At 40.7% G+C, this 15,581-nt stretch overlaps 1 protein-coding gene across 1 annotated transcript in view; it reads left to right on the forward strand.

The window, feature by feature from the left end:
• Positions 1-15,581, forward strand: part of LOC311247214 (E3 SUMO-protein ligase PIAS1-like) — a 213,862-nt gene that overhangs the window by 119,548 nt on the left and 78,733 nt on the right. Inside the window, exons 3-5 of the mRNA XM_084337551.1 lie at positions 7,945-8,029; positions 8,139-8,277; positions 9,576-9,710. Of these exons, the coding sequence (XP_084193677.1) occupies positions 7,945-8,029; positions 8,139-8,277; positions 9,576-9,710 (359 nt within the window). The remainder of the gene's footprint in view (positions 1-7,944; positions 8,030-8,138; positions 8,278-9,575; positions 9,711-15,581) is intronic.

The following is a 15,581-nucleotide window of genomic DNA, read 5'->3' on the forward strand; positions in this document are numbered from 1 at the left end:
TAATTCCGTGATCGTCGTTAAATGATTTATGTAGTATGGGTGATATATAGATCAGAGCAGTTTGCATCGATAATAATAAACAAAAATGCTGAAACTCACGGCAGCCTCCTCTTACCGTTGGGCGATGATACTGGAGCAAACAGATCCCAGTTATGTGATGGGGATCGAGGCGATCCATTTCCGGTTTGTATAATACTAATACACGCCCAAATCATGTCGATTATTGAGTTATGGCAGCGATCCATATCCACGGTGTGTGGCTAGAGTCCTGGGATGATATGCGAGTGGCCGGACGGATTTAGGAGACGCACCGACATCCAACGGGCATATCCGGTTTGGCAACTCGCCGATCAGCCACCAGGTGGCAGTATTGAAGCGTTGCAGAGTTGTGCTGAGTCCCACAGCATCAGTCAAGGCTCCGTGAGTGAAATATGAATACCATGGCGAAAATATTAAATATGATCACAATAACGTCGTACGCCGTGATCTGGCAGAATTCGCATGAACTTGAAACCTGTTGTATGACGTTATTGGCGGATAAAGTGTTAAGGGGATGCAGACCAGAGAAAGACTTTCGTCTTGTTTACATCAGGGTCCCCCATTTTCAATTCATAATGAATTGTAAGTAAGGGTGCAATTAGCACCGTGCAGTCCATTCTTTGTGCATCTAGCCCTAAATGTTTCTAATCACCCAAGGGAGGACTGACTAAAAAGGTTTGGGAACCTCTGCCCTAATGGATTCATGATGCTGTAATCACACTCACAGTATAAGTGTGGGGAAAATTGGTTTCTCTGTTTATCTGTACTAGTCGCCAACAGTTCTCCCCACTGTAAATCAGCCTTGCATGCAGGGAGCTAAACTTCAATATAAAGGTGTGCACACACCGACATCCTGTTTACACAGTAACACACTGATAAACAGATAAATCAGCTTTTCCCACCGCATCACCATGGTAAGTGAAATCGACTTTATTGACGATACTTTTCGCCGGGAAGCTATTTGTTTACTTCCAGGTGTGCATGGAGAGCTTGCTTACATACATTCCATGGGTCTGACGTGTCACGCCATCTGCCCTCAATCTCTTTATATTCATCTCTCTCCTTATCCGTCTCTCTTTTTCTGTCTAGTTTATAGCTCCTCTTTCCTACCATCTTTTTCATTTATAATGCAACACGTTCAGTCTTGCTGAAAGCCCCTGTGTCTGCTAGCACGAGTGAGACGATGGAGTTCTTCTCTTCAGTTGTTTGCATTCCTAAACTAGGGAGGCATCGCTGTATCGCCAGACAGCCTGTATCGACTGATGTGGGGGTTAAAGAGTGCACTCGGAATCGACCAGATTGTGTGTTTATGGCTGAAAGTAGAATAGACATATTTTACCTGTTTACTGTGGGTTATCTGCTTAATTGCCATGGGAATCACAGAATAACACTAAGAAGGACGTTTTAAGAAAAAATAGATTTCAGTTCATTTCTCCATTAATTGACATGGCTGTGTTTATTTGTTGCAGGGTGGGTTGTGTACACGCATGATGCCACTTGATTATAGGCATGTCTGTAAAGCTTAAGCTGTTTTACACGTGCATTTGGATTCAAATTCATACAACAATCAATACCGGTATTGGTTTTTTATTGCTATTGATTTTTTTATTGGCAAAACAGACATATTGGTGCATCCCTTGTATAAACTAACCATCTCACACAATAGAAAACAAGGTGTGGAAGTTTCCTGTTGTTTATTGTTTAAAAGGATCTCCATTAGCTGCCACCTAAAACATAACAATACATGAGATACATATGACAACAATCACAATTCACTTAATTAACAATGATAATCTAAAAACAGTAAAACATTGTAGACATCTTTATAAACATCAGAATATTTTCAGAAAAGGTTATTACATTCATGGGTAGACATGAATATTTTCAGAAAAGGTTATTACATTCATGAGTAAATATTTCATTATTACATTCCTACAGTAGGTATTTCCACTCCCAAACATGAACAGTATTTGCTCACATATTTAAGTAGTGCATTCTTAGGTGGTACTTGAAAGACACTTTGCTATTCAATTTACTTATGTTCAGTGGGCAGTTATTCCAATGATTGATGGCACGATAAACAACCGTCCTCTTTAAAGGATTTGATTTTGGATGTGGTAACATAATCTGTCCATCGGCTGACCTAGTAAAATAAGAATGAACCTGACTGCATCTGACAATTTGTTTGTATAAGAAAACAGGTTGAGACGAAAAGACAGTGTTCCTGACAAATGTAACCTGACCTTTGGATGCAGAGGACCATACTGGTTAGGGGTGCACCGATGTATCGGTCGGGTATCGGTATCGGCCGATAAGTGCCTTGTTGACTGCAATCGGCCTTTCGGCCGATAAGCTCGAATGTGCCGATGGCAGTAGCCGATAAATATCCATCAATTTGTGTAGCGTCAAAAGGCAAAAAAGTTCAGTCGCGACCTCCACAACACCGCCCCCGGCCCACACACACACAAGCTACTGCATCAAAGTTACTACTTATGATTAACAAAGGAATTCGTTTTGTGGCATTAACGTTATATAGTTAGTGTTACACGTTCAATAACATCAGCATATTATTTAGCCGAACATAGCAAGTAGCAAGCATTACTCGTTCATACTCGCTCAGTTCCTTCCGTTGCTCATAGAGCCCTGAGTTGTACCCATTCTGCAATCTGTTAATAAAGTTTTCAATCAGACACATGTATAGAAAGGCTTTGTTTTATTATAACATTCGTTGCTGTAAAATCATTATGCCTCGTTTGGTCATCCTCATCTACGTGGTCGGCGGGGAGCTAACGTATTAGCTACGGTAAGTTTGTTGTGGTTCTCGCAAGCAGATCAATGGCGGCATTCCCTGAAGTAAAAAAATAATAAACGCTTGCCGATTGGTGGTAACAGCAGAGGCGGGTGCAAGCGGTGTGACGTAATTGGCAGAATCAACTGTCAATCAAAATTGTTCTGTTGCATTGCATTGGTTGAGCTCTGGTTGAGACAATAGTATCCAGCTGCAGCCCGGCAGATCATACTGGGAGAATAGTATCCAGCTGCAGCCCGGCAAACCATACTGGGAGAGAGATAGTGCTATTTCTTGATGTTTCCTTTTTTTAAGTAAGTAAAGAAGCCTATGTTCATATCGGTGAGCACAATTTCTAACACAAAAAGAGAGACGTGTAGCCTATTTATTTAATATTTTATTTATTCATTTTATTATTATTATTTTATTTGTTGCCATGGCTAAAATAATAGTCAAGCATAGGGCTAAAACATTTTCATAAACAATAATACATTTTTTTGTTATTTGGTTATAATAAGGACTTTTCTATGCATTTGTCTGATTGATTGATTGAAAGCTTTATTGACAGATTGCAGAGTGGGTACAATACAGTACAGCTCAGTGGACCAGAAAAATACTTTAGGCTTTTTTACATAAGGGTCCTCCATTTTCATATCGGTGCATCCCTAATACTGGTGCACAATAATCCAGGTGACATAAAATTAAAGATTTCGCCACCTGTCCCAGAATGTATGTAGGGACATAAGAAAGACATTTCCTCACCATGGAGATACCACTCCCCATCTTCTTCACTATGGTATCAATGTGTTCTGCCCATGACAGCTGGCTATCAATTATTATGCCCAGTAATTTTACTTTATTTACCTGTTCTATGGGTTCCTCAAACAAGTTCAAATTTTTTTTGGTATAGTTGACAGTTTATGACTCGAACCCAAGATAATTGATTTGGTTTCCGAGATGTTTAGTACCAACTTATTCCGTTTTATCCAATCAAACACCATATTTAACTCAGCTGATAAAACATTGTCCAGTTCACTGACAGTTGTTGCAGCATAATAAAATGTGGAATCATCGGCATACATTTGTACAGTTGTTTTACACAGAACTGATGGTAAGTCGTTTGTGAAGATTGCGTATATGAGTGGTCCTAGGCAGCTCCCTTGCGGGACCCCGCAGTCTAAGACCTTAGAGTGAGACCAGCTGCCAGTGTAATAAACCCTTTGTGTCCTACTTGTGAGATAACTCTTCATAAATATGATGGCTGTTGGACAAAACCCATAGTATTTTAGTTTACCGATGAGCAGATCATGGTCTATGACATTGAATGCAGCACTAAAATCAAGTAATACTGCACCAGTCATCTTTGAGTTATCAATTTCCTTGAGCCAGTCATCTGTCATTACTGTAAGGGCGGAACAAGTTGAATGGTTAGGTTTGTAAGCATGTTGAAAACTTGTGTTCAAGCCGTTACAGTCAAAGTAACCCTGTATTTGTGAGTGGACTATTCTCTCCATCAGTTTACTGAGAACTGGGAGAATAGCGATAGGTCTACTGTTCTTCCCAGTGAGTGCTGCTAGTCTGCCATCTTTAGGTAAGGGAATAATTGTACCATCTTTCCAGACAGTGGGATAAGCACCTTTCATTAACGCTTTCAGTGCCCAGCAGGGGGCGCACATTTAGTGCTTGAATGCCCACCATCCACTTCAATGTTAGCATTAATATCGCCTAATCTATGTTTTAAATTATGGCTGTGTCTAATCTGTGCGTCGCTTATCAATGACTCATTTTCCAGTCAACATTTTCAAATAAACGCTAGATTATCGATAGTATATGTGTACGTATGCACGCTGGTGCCGCAAGCTGAAAATCGATTCTCTTAGTTCCTGATTGCTTGCACAGTCAAACAGCCATATCACATATAGGGGAAAAGCTTATATCTCTGTGAAAACAGGTCTGATTATCCTAAGACTGGTAAAATAGATTCCTTACCTGAGATCAGATGGTATCCAAATGGATTATTCCAATTCCTGATCGCCATTCCAAAAATCTATCCTTTTATTGATCCAACGTGTATACTGTAAAACACATATTACACGCTGTGCTGAGGGTCCACAATGAATCTGATCGGCTCCGGTTACATGCGTGAGAAGTAAAATGTGGATTCCGGAGTTTTTTTCTCATCCATTTTCATTGAGTCCAATCCAAAAGGGTGCATTACCATCTGGGAGACGATAGGGGGCGCTTTTTTCACATCTGAGCGCCTGGTGGAGCTGGTTTACCAACGGTAGACTCGGTTGATGAAATATGAATTCAGATCGCTAATAAAAAAAATAAAACGAGAATTCTCGTGATGGGCATTCAGGGGGCGGGCTGATAACCCGAGATATCTCGTGATGGGCATTCAAAGTGTTAAGCATACATTTAATATATGACATATCGGACATGTACCTTACTGTCTACAGTAGCATGTCAGTACCTACTGAGCTATGTTCAAGAAGGGACTTCAACAGTTTCCTTACTTCCCGCTCATCTAAACAATTCAACTGAAAAGTGCAACTCTTGTCTAACATCACATATTTTTTTATGAGCTTTAGATAATCATAATCGTCCATATTCTGCCTTAGTGCATAGACCTTATTTATGAGGAAATCATAAAAATTATTTGCTATATCAGTTTTGTCAGAAACATGCCTTCTGATTCCACAAAGGAAACCCCACCAGTTGTCCTTCTCCCCATTATTTCTTTAAGCGTTTTCCAGAGCTCTTTACTATCTTGCTTTACAGCATTTATTCTTTCCATGTAATATTCTTTTTTCATTGATCTATTCAGTTTTGTAACCTGGTTTCTCAGTTGACAGTACATTAATCTGTCCTCCACTCATTCAGCCATGGAGATTGATTGATTGAATTGATTGAAAAAGGTTTGTCAGGTGGGGGGGGGGGGGGGGACTGTACATTGGAGGTGGTTGGGTGGGTGGGGGGGGGGGGGGTTGGGTAGGAGTGGGGGGAGGTTGGGTAGGAGGGGTGGGGGGGGCACTGTACAACTGTACAAGCAAAACTGTACATTGGAATATTGACAAGACTATACTTGGTAATTTACTGTACTTTGGAGGGGGTTGTGTTAGGACATTTACAGGGGCCAGTTTCGAATTGCAGTCTCCCGTAGGTGTTTTTTGAGAGTGTTTTTGAAAGTGGGTAGTGATTCACATTCCTTTACAGCTTTGGGTAGGGCGTTCCACATTGATGTGGCATAATTGCGAAACGTGTTTAGTCCCTTGTTTGAGCCGAATCTGGGTTTAACATGATTTGTGGAGCTCCCTCTGGTGTTGTGATCGTGGTATTCACTGACCTTTGGGAAGTATTTTGACATGTACTGTACATGGGTACCTTGGTCGTGTAGTGTATCTTGTAGACCAGGCCCATTGCAAGTTGCTGTACTCTGTCGTCTACTCTAAGCCATCCTAGGTTGTCAAAGTGGGCAGGGGTGAGGTGGGTTCTAGGAGTAAGGTCAAGCAGTAGTCTGACCAGTTTGTTTTGAGATGTTTGTAATTTTGTTTTTAGCGCCTTTGAGGTGCTTTGGTACCATGAGGTGCAAGCATAGCCGTAGTACCCTTGAATGAGTGCTCCTGCCAGAGTCTTCAGGGTATTCTTGTTTACCAGTGAGGAGATCCGGTACAAGAATCGAGTTCGTTGGTTGACTTTTTTTTATTACATTGGATGCCATTTTGTCACAGGAAAGATTTTCCTCTAGGATGGAACCCAGGTAGGTAATATCTGGTCTAACCTTTACAATACACTTTCTCATAGGGGCATGCTTATCAACAATCTTCATGAAGCGTTCCATAAAGATATTTAAGGAGGCCTCAGGCTCCTCAGCAGTATACACATCAGCCCAGTCAATACCACCAACATCTGCCAAAAAACTGTCAAGAATGAATTTCTTGAACATCCTTTTATGTATTATATTGACCTTGCATTTAGGAATTTTAGTTTTCCTGGTAATTGCTATAATATTATGGTCACTAAAGCCCACAGATCGAGAAACTGGTTGCAGCATTCAGGAATATGTGTAAATATGGTCTATGCAAGTGGCAGAAGTATGGCCAGCACTGTTGGTGAAGACTCTGGTTGGTTGAGAGATCATCTGAGACAGATTACAAGCATCAATTAATGATACAATCTTTTGTTTCATTGGACATTGATTCGCAAACCAAACCAGTCTATGTTCATAACCCCAAGTAAAAAAAATATCACCATTCACATCTGTAACTCTGCCGAACAATAATGACCGCTGTGCGCAGCTGTTCGCAATCAAGCCCACTGACACACTGCATCAGTGCAGCCAATCAGACACACCTGCCGGCTGCACTGACAGCGGAGTGTGTGTGACGATGACAGCGGGAGCGACAGAACAGAACTGCGTCTGCATTTGATCTCGTCTTGTCGATATAAAATGAATTAGGTATATTGTTAGTAAGTTAGCCATGTAATAAGCGGGATAATGTATAGCCTATACTCTGTCATTGTCGGAAAATAATTGACCTTCACTGATGTTTAAAACACCTCGGCGAGGCGCCTCGGTATTTTAAACTCTGTCGGTCAATTATTTTGCGACAATGACCTCGTAGTAACATTATCCCTTACTAAGTCATTCAGGTATTGCACATCAGACCCGGGAGATCTATAGCAGCAGCCGATCAGCACCGGCTTTAGATGAGGAAGATGCACTTTGACCCACAGAGATTCTAAACTCTGGATAGTTGTTGTGTTCTATCCAAGGATAGTGTACTCCTCCATCTTTTATGTGATTGCTCCTAATATAAATATAGATGTGTGGTGATGTGCAATAGATTCATAATATGATGCGAGGGATTGTGCAATAGATTAATAATATGATGCAATATGTGTAAAGTGTAATTATGCAATATGGGTAATTTGTGGTTGTGATGTACTACATTATGTGTTATTTTGTTTATTTGTTGCTTGTTTGTTTTGTATTACTACTATAATGAGGTAGGTATGCGTGCAGCATTTGAGTGCAAGACAGATGTCCTTACTGGGACAATAAAGTATATGGTATAGTATGACATCATCTTTCTCTGTCTCTTTCATTGCAGCATCAGACAACAGCCAGCGGTTTCAGGAGACGTGTTTTGCCTTCGCACTAACGCCACAGCAAGTCCAACAGATCAGCAGCTCAATGTAAGAGTTAGGCCACCGTTCTATATTAATGATTGGTGATTATCAGTAATTGTGGGGTTTTCAGGGTTTCTCAGGATCAATGTTAATGTCTCTGTCTCTGCCGTTGCAGGGACATCTCGGGGACCAAATGTGACTTCTCGGTTCAAGTTCAGTTGCGGTTTTGCCTATCGGAGACGAGCTGTCCTCAGGAAGACCACTTTCCACCCAACCTCTGTGTGAAAGTCAATGGGAAGCCATGCAACCTCCCGGTGAGAAGCACTGTGGAAAGACGTAATCAAAATGCACCAAGATTATTAAAGTAACTTTATGCCTGTTAGAGCAATTTAATCTTAAAGGTACACTGTGTAGTTTGGGGTGTATAGTTTACAAAGCGTATTTACTATGAAATAAATCTTAAAAATCGTATATCTTCATAAATATGACGATGAACCCAACGTAAGCCTGGTAGATGCTACTTTAAATTGTAAATATGGTTGTAAGCAGAAGTGTGACTTTTCAGGTAGCTTTTTACCTTCAAACAGTGTCCCATGGTCCAAATAACTTTATTCAGTTATGAAAATATAACTTCTTGAGTTTAGTAGCACCTTTTAAAGGACGGTTTATGAACAAACATATATTCTATTCATTAGCATATAGCCTGGATTGTGCACCTATTTCAACACAGGTAGAAACTGAGTGGCCAAATTCCTGAATGAGATGCATCTTCTTTTAAATATAACATTCTAATATCTTATTTCCATGATGAAGATGGTTCAATCAGTATTTGTGAACATGACTACTCTCTCCCAAAGCCAGAAACCAGAGAAGTAAGAATCAAACATAATGTTATCAAGTATAAAGTCTTGAGCTGCTCCATTCACAATCAATAGATTGATGTTGTGAACCCAGAGAATGTTTTTATCCAAATGAGCTTTATTCAATAGTAGTGATCTCAGTTCTGAAACAGAAAATGTACCTATTAACTCAGAACACCCCCTGGGTGCTCTCAGTGTCACCTATACAATATTTCCCAATTCATTGTCTATGGAGCAGCTTAAGACTTTATATTGATGACATCACAAGTTTGAGTTTTAGCACTTTTTATTTGGTATTTTTTAACGCAGACTAAAGCTCAAGTTAGACTTCCACGTAGGCTCTTTATCAGTGGTGGTTGCAGGGGCTTGAGCATTTTTAGTTCAACATGACCTTACTTATCTATTTTTATCTAGCACAATCTCTGGAGCAAAACAGAAAGAAGCATTTTATATAAAAGTATTCTGTACTTCTGTATGACAACTAATAAAGAAACTTGAACTTGAACTTTTTGCTAATCCACACGAGAGCAAGGGAAATAAGGAAATGCGTGGCTTGAGACAAGTGGGCCAATCAGAGCGTTCGCTTGCGCTGCGTCGTCCAGTTACATTTCTAGAGAGGTGCAGGTAGGCGTCACCATAGTTCCCTTGCCCCGTGCTGGTACTGTCGACACCTTTGTCTTAGCATCTGCGACACTTTGATGTTTGCGTATAAATTTGATTTCACTCACTCTATCCTTCCGTCTCTCACCCAGGGTTATCTTCCTCCAACCAAAAATGGCGTGGAGCCCAAGCGGCCCAGCCGGCCCATCAACATCACCTCACTGGTCAGACTGTCCACCACAGTGCCCAACACCATCGTGGCGTCGTGGACCGCAGAGATTGGAAGGGTAAGAACTGAAGTGCCACCACTGCTTTGAAGATCGCTGGGGTTTTATGTAGAGTGGTTTATTAAGCTATGGGTTGGAGCTCAGTTTTATGACGCCTTTCAATTAGAAATCTCATTTTGCGAGAACCAAATCTCATTTGGTTTCCTGATTGGAAAAGTTTTAAGGAACCGTGATATATAGTTACAGCATGTTGGGGTTTAGCAAGGTGGCCCGGTAGTTAGAGATACCGTCCCATATCGCAGGTTTGATCCCTGTGACAGCCAATGTGTCTATCCCTGTGGAAGATGCTGTGCCCCTCGCTGCTCCAGGTGTGCTGTAAATTGGCTGACCTGCACTGACACTAATACACACACATGTGCGTCTCAGGGGGACATGCAAACAAGAAAAGATTTCCCATGGTGGTTAATAGAGCACCTAAAAAAAGATTCTTGTGCTATTATTGGGTTTTAGCCTAGATATTTGAATGTGCGTTTGTGTCCTTGTTTATGTCCCCACAAGTGATGAATGTCCTTGTCATGATATTGGCTGTTCCCAATAAGGTACAGGGTTAAGGCCATTTTAGACTTCCACGTGGAGAGGCATCTGAGTAGTGTAGAGGTCTACCACCCGGGGTTCAATTCTCGCAGCGGTACCTCCGGCTTGGTCAGACGTTCCTACAAACATAATTGGCAGTGTTTGTGGGTGGGAAGCCGGCGGGGTATGTGTCCTGGTCGTTGCAATAGCGACTCCTTCTGGTCGGTTGGGGAACCTGTTCAGCAGGGAGGAGATCGGGGGGAGATAGCGTAAACCTCTGCACAAGTCTCCCAGTGAAACTCTTCGCTGTTAGGTGAAAAGAAGCGGCTGGCATCTCCACATGTATCGGAAGAAGCATGTGGTAGTTCTACACCCTCCCCAGGCCGACAGTAGGGCAGTGCAATGACCAGGAAGGGAATTGGCATAACAAGTAAATTGAGGAGATGGGAACAAATGTAAAAAAGAAAACTAAAACAAAAAAGACTTCTTTAATCTTTTTAAATTCTTTCTCTGTGGTGGTTGCAGAGGTTAGAAAATGTGTTGTTCCATGCAATCTTCTCTCACCCTCACAAGAGCAAGGTAAATGTGGAAATGTGTGGCTCAAGGCTATTGGACCAATCACAGTCCCCCTACACAAGTTACATTTTGGGAGATGTGCAAGTAGACTCTGCAAGTAAGCTCTTTGGCCGAACCTCAGATTTTCACATTCAAGTATGAATGAAACTTTATGGGATAGGGCGTGTTGTGAGTAAGGTTAGGGTAGGGGGGTTAGGGAACGAATGTAAGTCAGTGTCCCCACAAGTGGTGAAGACATTGCTGTGTGTGTGCGTACGTGCGTAGGTACGTGTGTCTTCATATTTGGTGGCCTGGGTTGCGATTGGCTGCTTGTGAGTAGCTTACAGATGGCTGATCTCACCAGGCCAAATGGCAGGTTATTGCACAGCAGTGATACTCAACATATGACCCTCAACTTTTTCAGTGGCCTGTGAGGTTATTTATCATTACATTTCCCAAACCATATTTGATTTGAACCCTCTGTGGACTAGCATATCAATGTCTTTTGGGGGCAAATTGAGCAAGTTTTAGAGCAAAGATATAGGTATCATAAACTAGAGGAATCCGGACATACCAGCCACTTCAGGCTAAGTTCCTGGGAAAGTGACGTAATCGTGCCCCAAAGTTACGACATTTTGACAAAAGTGGTAAGCCCAATTATAATAGGGTCCCTTGACCTCTCACCTTGAGATATTTGAATGTAATTGGACACATTGGACGTTTCCATCTACAACCATATCCAATGTATGCTTGTTCCATGCAGTTAATCCTCGAATATATATATATATAAACAGTTACCAATGTAACTCTCGCCTCTCTGTAAGGGAGGACCATCCAACTGTAATGGAAATTGTATGTACCCCCCTCCCATTTGTGACCAGCCACAGATAAAGCTTGTTAAGCAAGCTTCAACATTTTATTTGACATTATATCAAAGTACACGTTCTTACCTACAAAATAAGCCATCACTTGTACAAATCGGGTGGATACTTTTCAATCTATGTCTTATGAACCATGACACTAACACAATTCCTATTTGAGAGCCATGGGGCCTCAAAAGAACTGAGCCATTATCTTACCTATGCATAATAGACTACTCTACCCAGAAATCAGTGCTATCATATTGTAACCCCCTCCCCATTGAACCCCTCCCCACGTAACACCTCCAAGTCTGAGTGCAGCCATTCTGGCTTTGGTTATTCTGATGAGAATATTATGCCAATGAGAGAGAGCTAGTCAAGATCATCATCATTAGGGATGGGTACCGAATTCGGTACTTTTGAGGTACCGAACCGAAACACGTCGGTACTACCGAGTATCGAATCAAGTGAGAAACCGAAAATAAAATAAAAATATTTTTTTTTTTTTTTTATATATAAACTTTACTTTACTTTTTTTTTTTTTTTTTTTTACTTTTTTTTTTTCATGTCAACGTTCACACGCACAATATATGCTTACCTAGGATTTGACTTGATTCAACAACAAAGCAGTCGGAGCAATGATCAGCCGAAAACTGTCGAAATTGTAGTTATTTGAAGTTTGGATTTTTTTTTACGACTGAGGTAGGTAAATTACATTTCTTGAGACTAAAGTACCGAAAAAAGGTACCGTTGGGTACCGGTATCGATTCACAGGTACCGGTACCAGTATCGGTTCAAATGTGAAAGGTACCCATCCCTAATCATCATCAACCTTTTATTTATTCTCAAATACAATTGAGGTCACCCTCATTTTCAATGTCGTCGAGACTTTACAGACATTTCAACGCACACATTTCTACAATATAATAATAAATATTAATAACTATCTATATAGTACTCTTCACACATGGACCGCAGTCCAACAGCAATTAGTATAAAATGGACATGGGCATAAAATCAGCACACAAATTGACCAAATAAAAACAATTATGCATAAATTGCAGACATAAGAATAGGTATAAAAGACAATAAAAGTAGTGCAATGTAAACGTGCAGACTTAACTCATTCAGCGCCGGCCATTATCCTTATCCCGTTCTAGCTAGGCCACGCTTTAAAGATATGGGTGCGTCACCTTGTTTGTAGAGCTATATCTATATTCTATATTCTAGCTATGGAGACAATACTATGGTCATTTGACAGTCAGTATCTTTCGTCAAACATGCAAAACAAAATTTCATGTATACCTTTGCGCGTTATCCCGTGGTGAATATTGTATAATTTCAGAGTGATCCGGGCTAATTCCTGAAAAGCTGAGTTATAGGGCGCTACGTGAATTCTGCTAAAAGCATTGTCGTTTCATCCCTGAACAGGCTACTATTTCCAAATCAAATGTATATAATAGGTATTGTGTTTCGACAGAAGCTCCTCTCTCTCTCTATCTCTCTCTCTCCCTCTCTCTCGCTCGCTCGTTCATTCTCTGCCTCGCTCTGTTTGAGGAAGTGAAGATATTTCCACTCAATCTGCTGTCGCTGTCAACCATAGAGTTAGTTATGCAAATCAGTACCATATTCACGTCAGCAATACCGTCAAATCAGAACGGCTTAGTTGAGTGAGGGAAGATCTCGTGAACTCGAGACTAGACTGATGAATCAATATGGTAATTAGAGACACAGACTAGGGCTGGGCGATATGGCCTAAATATGATATCACGATATTTTCTGACCTTTCGGCGATACACGATACACATCACGATGTTTTTCCTTTTTTCCCCAAACAATTCATTATGAGGCTTACCAAGACAGTATTTGAGTTTGCAAGCGAACATTAAAGACAAAAGACTCATGCATTTAGCATTTTTATATTATATATTAGATTTAGATTATTGGATTCTTAGATTATATATTTAGCATTTTAGCCTTTCGTTTTTTTATATTATATATTAGATTTAGATGATTAGATTACATATTGTAACTATTTATTTATTTACATGTATGTATACATTTATTATTTGAACGGCTTAAGGCTATATCTGTACTTGATGTTTGTTTGTTGTGTTGCATACTTGAAATAAACTTCAATCAAATCAAACCCCCCCTCTTAAAAACAAAAACCTGTGTTTAACCTAGCCATCTATAAAACATCATGCTAAAACTGTGAAACAAATGTCCTACTCCCCTAAAGAAAGAAATACATAGCAAACATGACTCAGTTATCCAATAGTGCTGCTGCTTTTTATTTTGTTAAAATCTTTTAGTTAAGACTAAAAGACTACAATATATATGACTACAAGGGCCAGAAGCCCACTTCATGACGGCTTCCTGTCCTCGCATTCCATTTCCGGTTTTCCGGTTAACGTTACATTTTCAACAACAGATTGCTGCTAATTAAACACTTCATGGAAACGGAGTAACGTTAACGTTATGTCGAGTTCATACGTGTAGTGTAGTATGAACTCCACATAACGCTAACATTACTCCGTGTCCACTGTTGCTGCCACTGTTGCGTCGCAGATGGATGTTACACTCTGTTAGCTCCGTAGCTAATCCGCTCATAAACTAACTTACAGATAGCAGTACCGTTAACGCCGGAGCTTACTCCTGGGTTTCAGGGGGCATCCCTAGCACCGAGCCACCGCCTCTCTGTCTCTGGCTAGGTGTGTGCGCTTGCGTGCGTGTATGTGCGTGTAGATGACGTAATTTTGGCAAGTGTGTGTGTGACTGACTTTTTTTTTCTGCGAGAGGGAGAGGCGAGAGAGAGAGGAAAGCATTTAGCACTGCGCTTGTAAGTCTCATCTCAGCCGCGGCGGCCTCTAACGCGAGGGCAAAACATCACGATATCCGCGATACGTTTAAAAAGTGTATTGTTAATGAACTGTACCCGATATTTATATAATATCGTCATATCGCCCAGCCCTAACACAGACCCATTGATACTAACCCCTATTGCTATAATACAATGCTAAATACTGAAAAAAGCCATTTATAATGCATGTCCCCTTTAACCTATTGGTAAACAAACGTATTGCTGAAAATATACACTGACTGCTGTTGTGACATGGTTAGGATGTTTATATATGAATATGTTTGGAAGAAAAACTATAAAGTATGACAGTCTAGACTAGAGAGACTGATTTATGACATGATGTAATTTTCGGTCCAGTAATGGACCGCACAGGCGGAAGAGGTTAAGTAACGTATGTTCCGCTGGGAAAGTTCAGCATCACTGCATACTAGGGATGTCCCGATCACGTTTTTTTGCTCCCGATCCGATTCCGATCATGTGATTTTGAGTATCTGTCGATACCGATCTTTCCCGATCCGATCTTTCACATTAGTAACCAATTTGACGAATCTTTGTCAGAAACTGGCGAAGCGAGACAAGCCCCTCCGTTCACATCCCCAGCAGCAGTAGCAGCAGCAACAACAACAAAAACAACAACAACCATTCTTAAATCATGACCATGTCAACTAGATTAGAATAATTTAAAATCGTAGTTCAGTTTCACAACAAGAGACTGATGAAAAAACGGGAGTGTGAAATAACGTTACAGGTAAAGAACATAAAATGATATTGTGGTAAAGAAAGATTCCTAGCTAACGTTAGCTGGTTTATTAATAGCTAGCTAATGTTACCTAGCCTAGCTGCCTCATGCCAGTTAGCTTGTTAGCAAACGACACAAGCTTAGTTAGCTTGCAGAGAGTCATGAAAGATTCACTGCAAGGGCTCTTTTAGCTAACACTAGCTAGGCACGTAGCTATACATTATAGTAGCAATCACTAAGCCCAAACTAAGGCCTCAGTATGAGTTTAAGACGTGAACATGGTTTGTTGAATAAAAGAAAACTGATTTTTGAATTTTTTTTCCCGATCCTCTGAAATTCAC

The sequence above is a fragment of the Notolepis coatsorum genome, assembly GCF_963971535.1.
Source record: "Notolepis coatsorum genome assembly, chromosome: 20".
NCBI lineage: Eukaryota > Metazoa > Chordata > Actinopteri > Aulopiformes > Paralepididae > Notolepis > Notolepis coatsorum.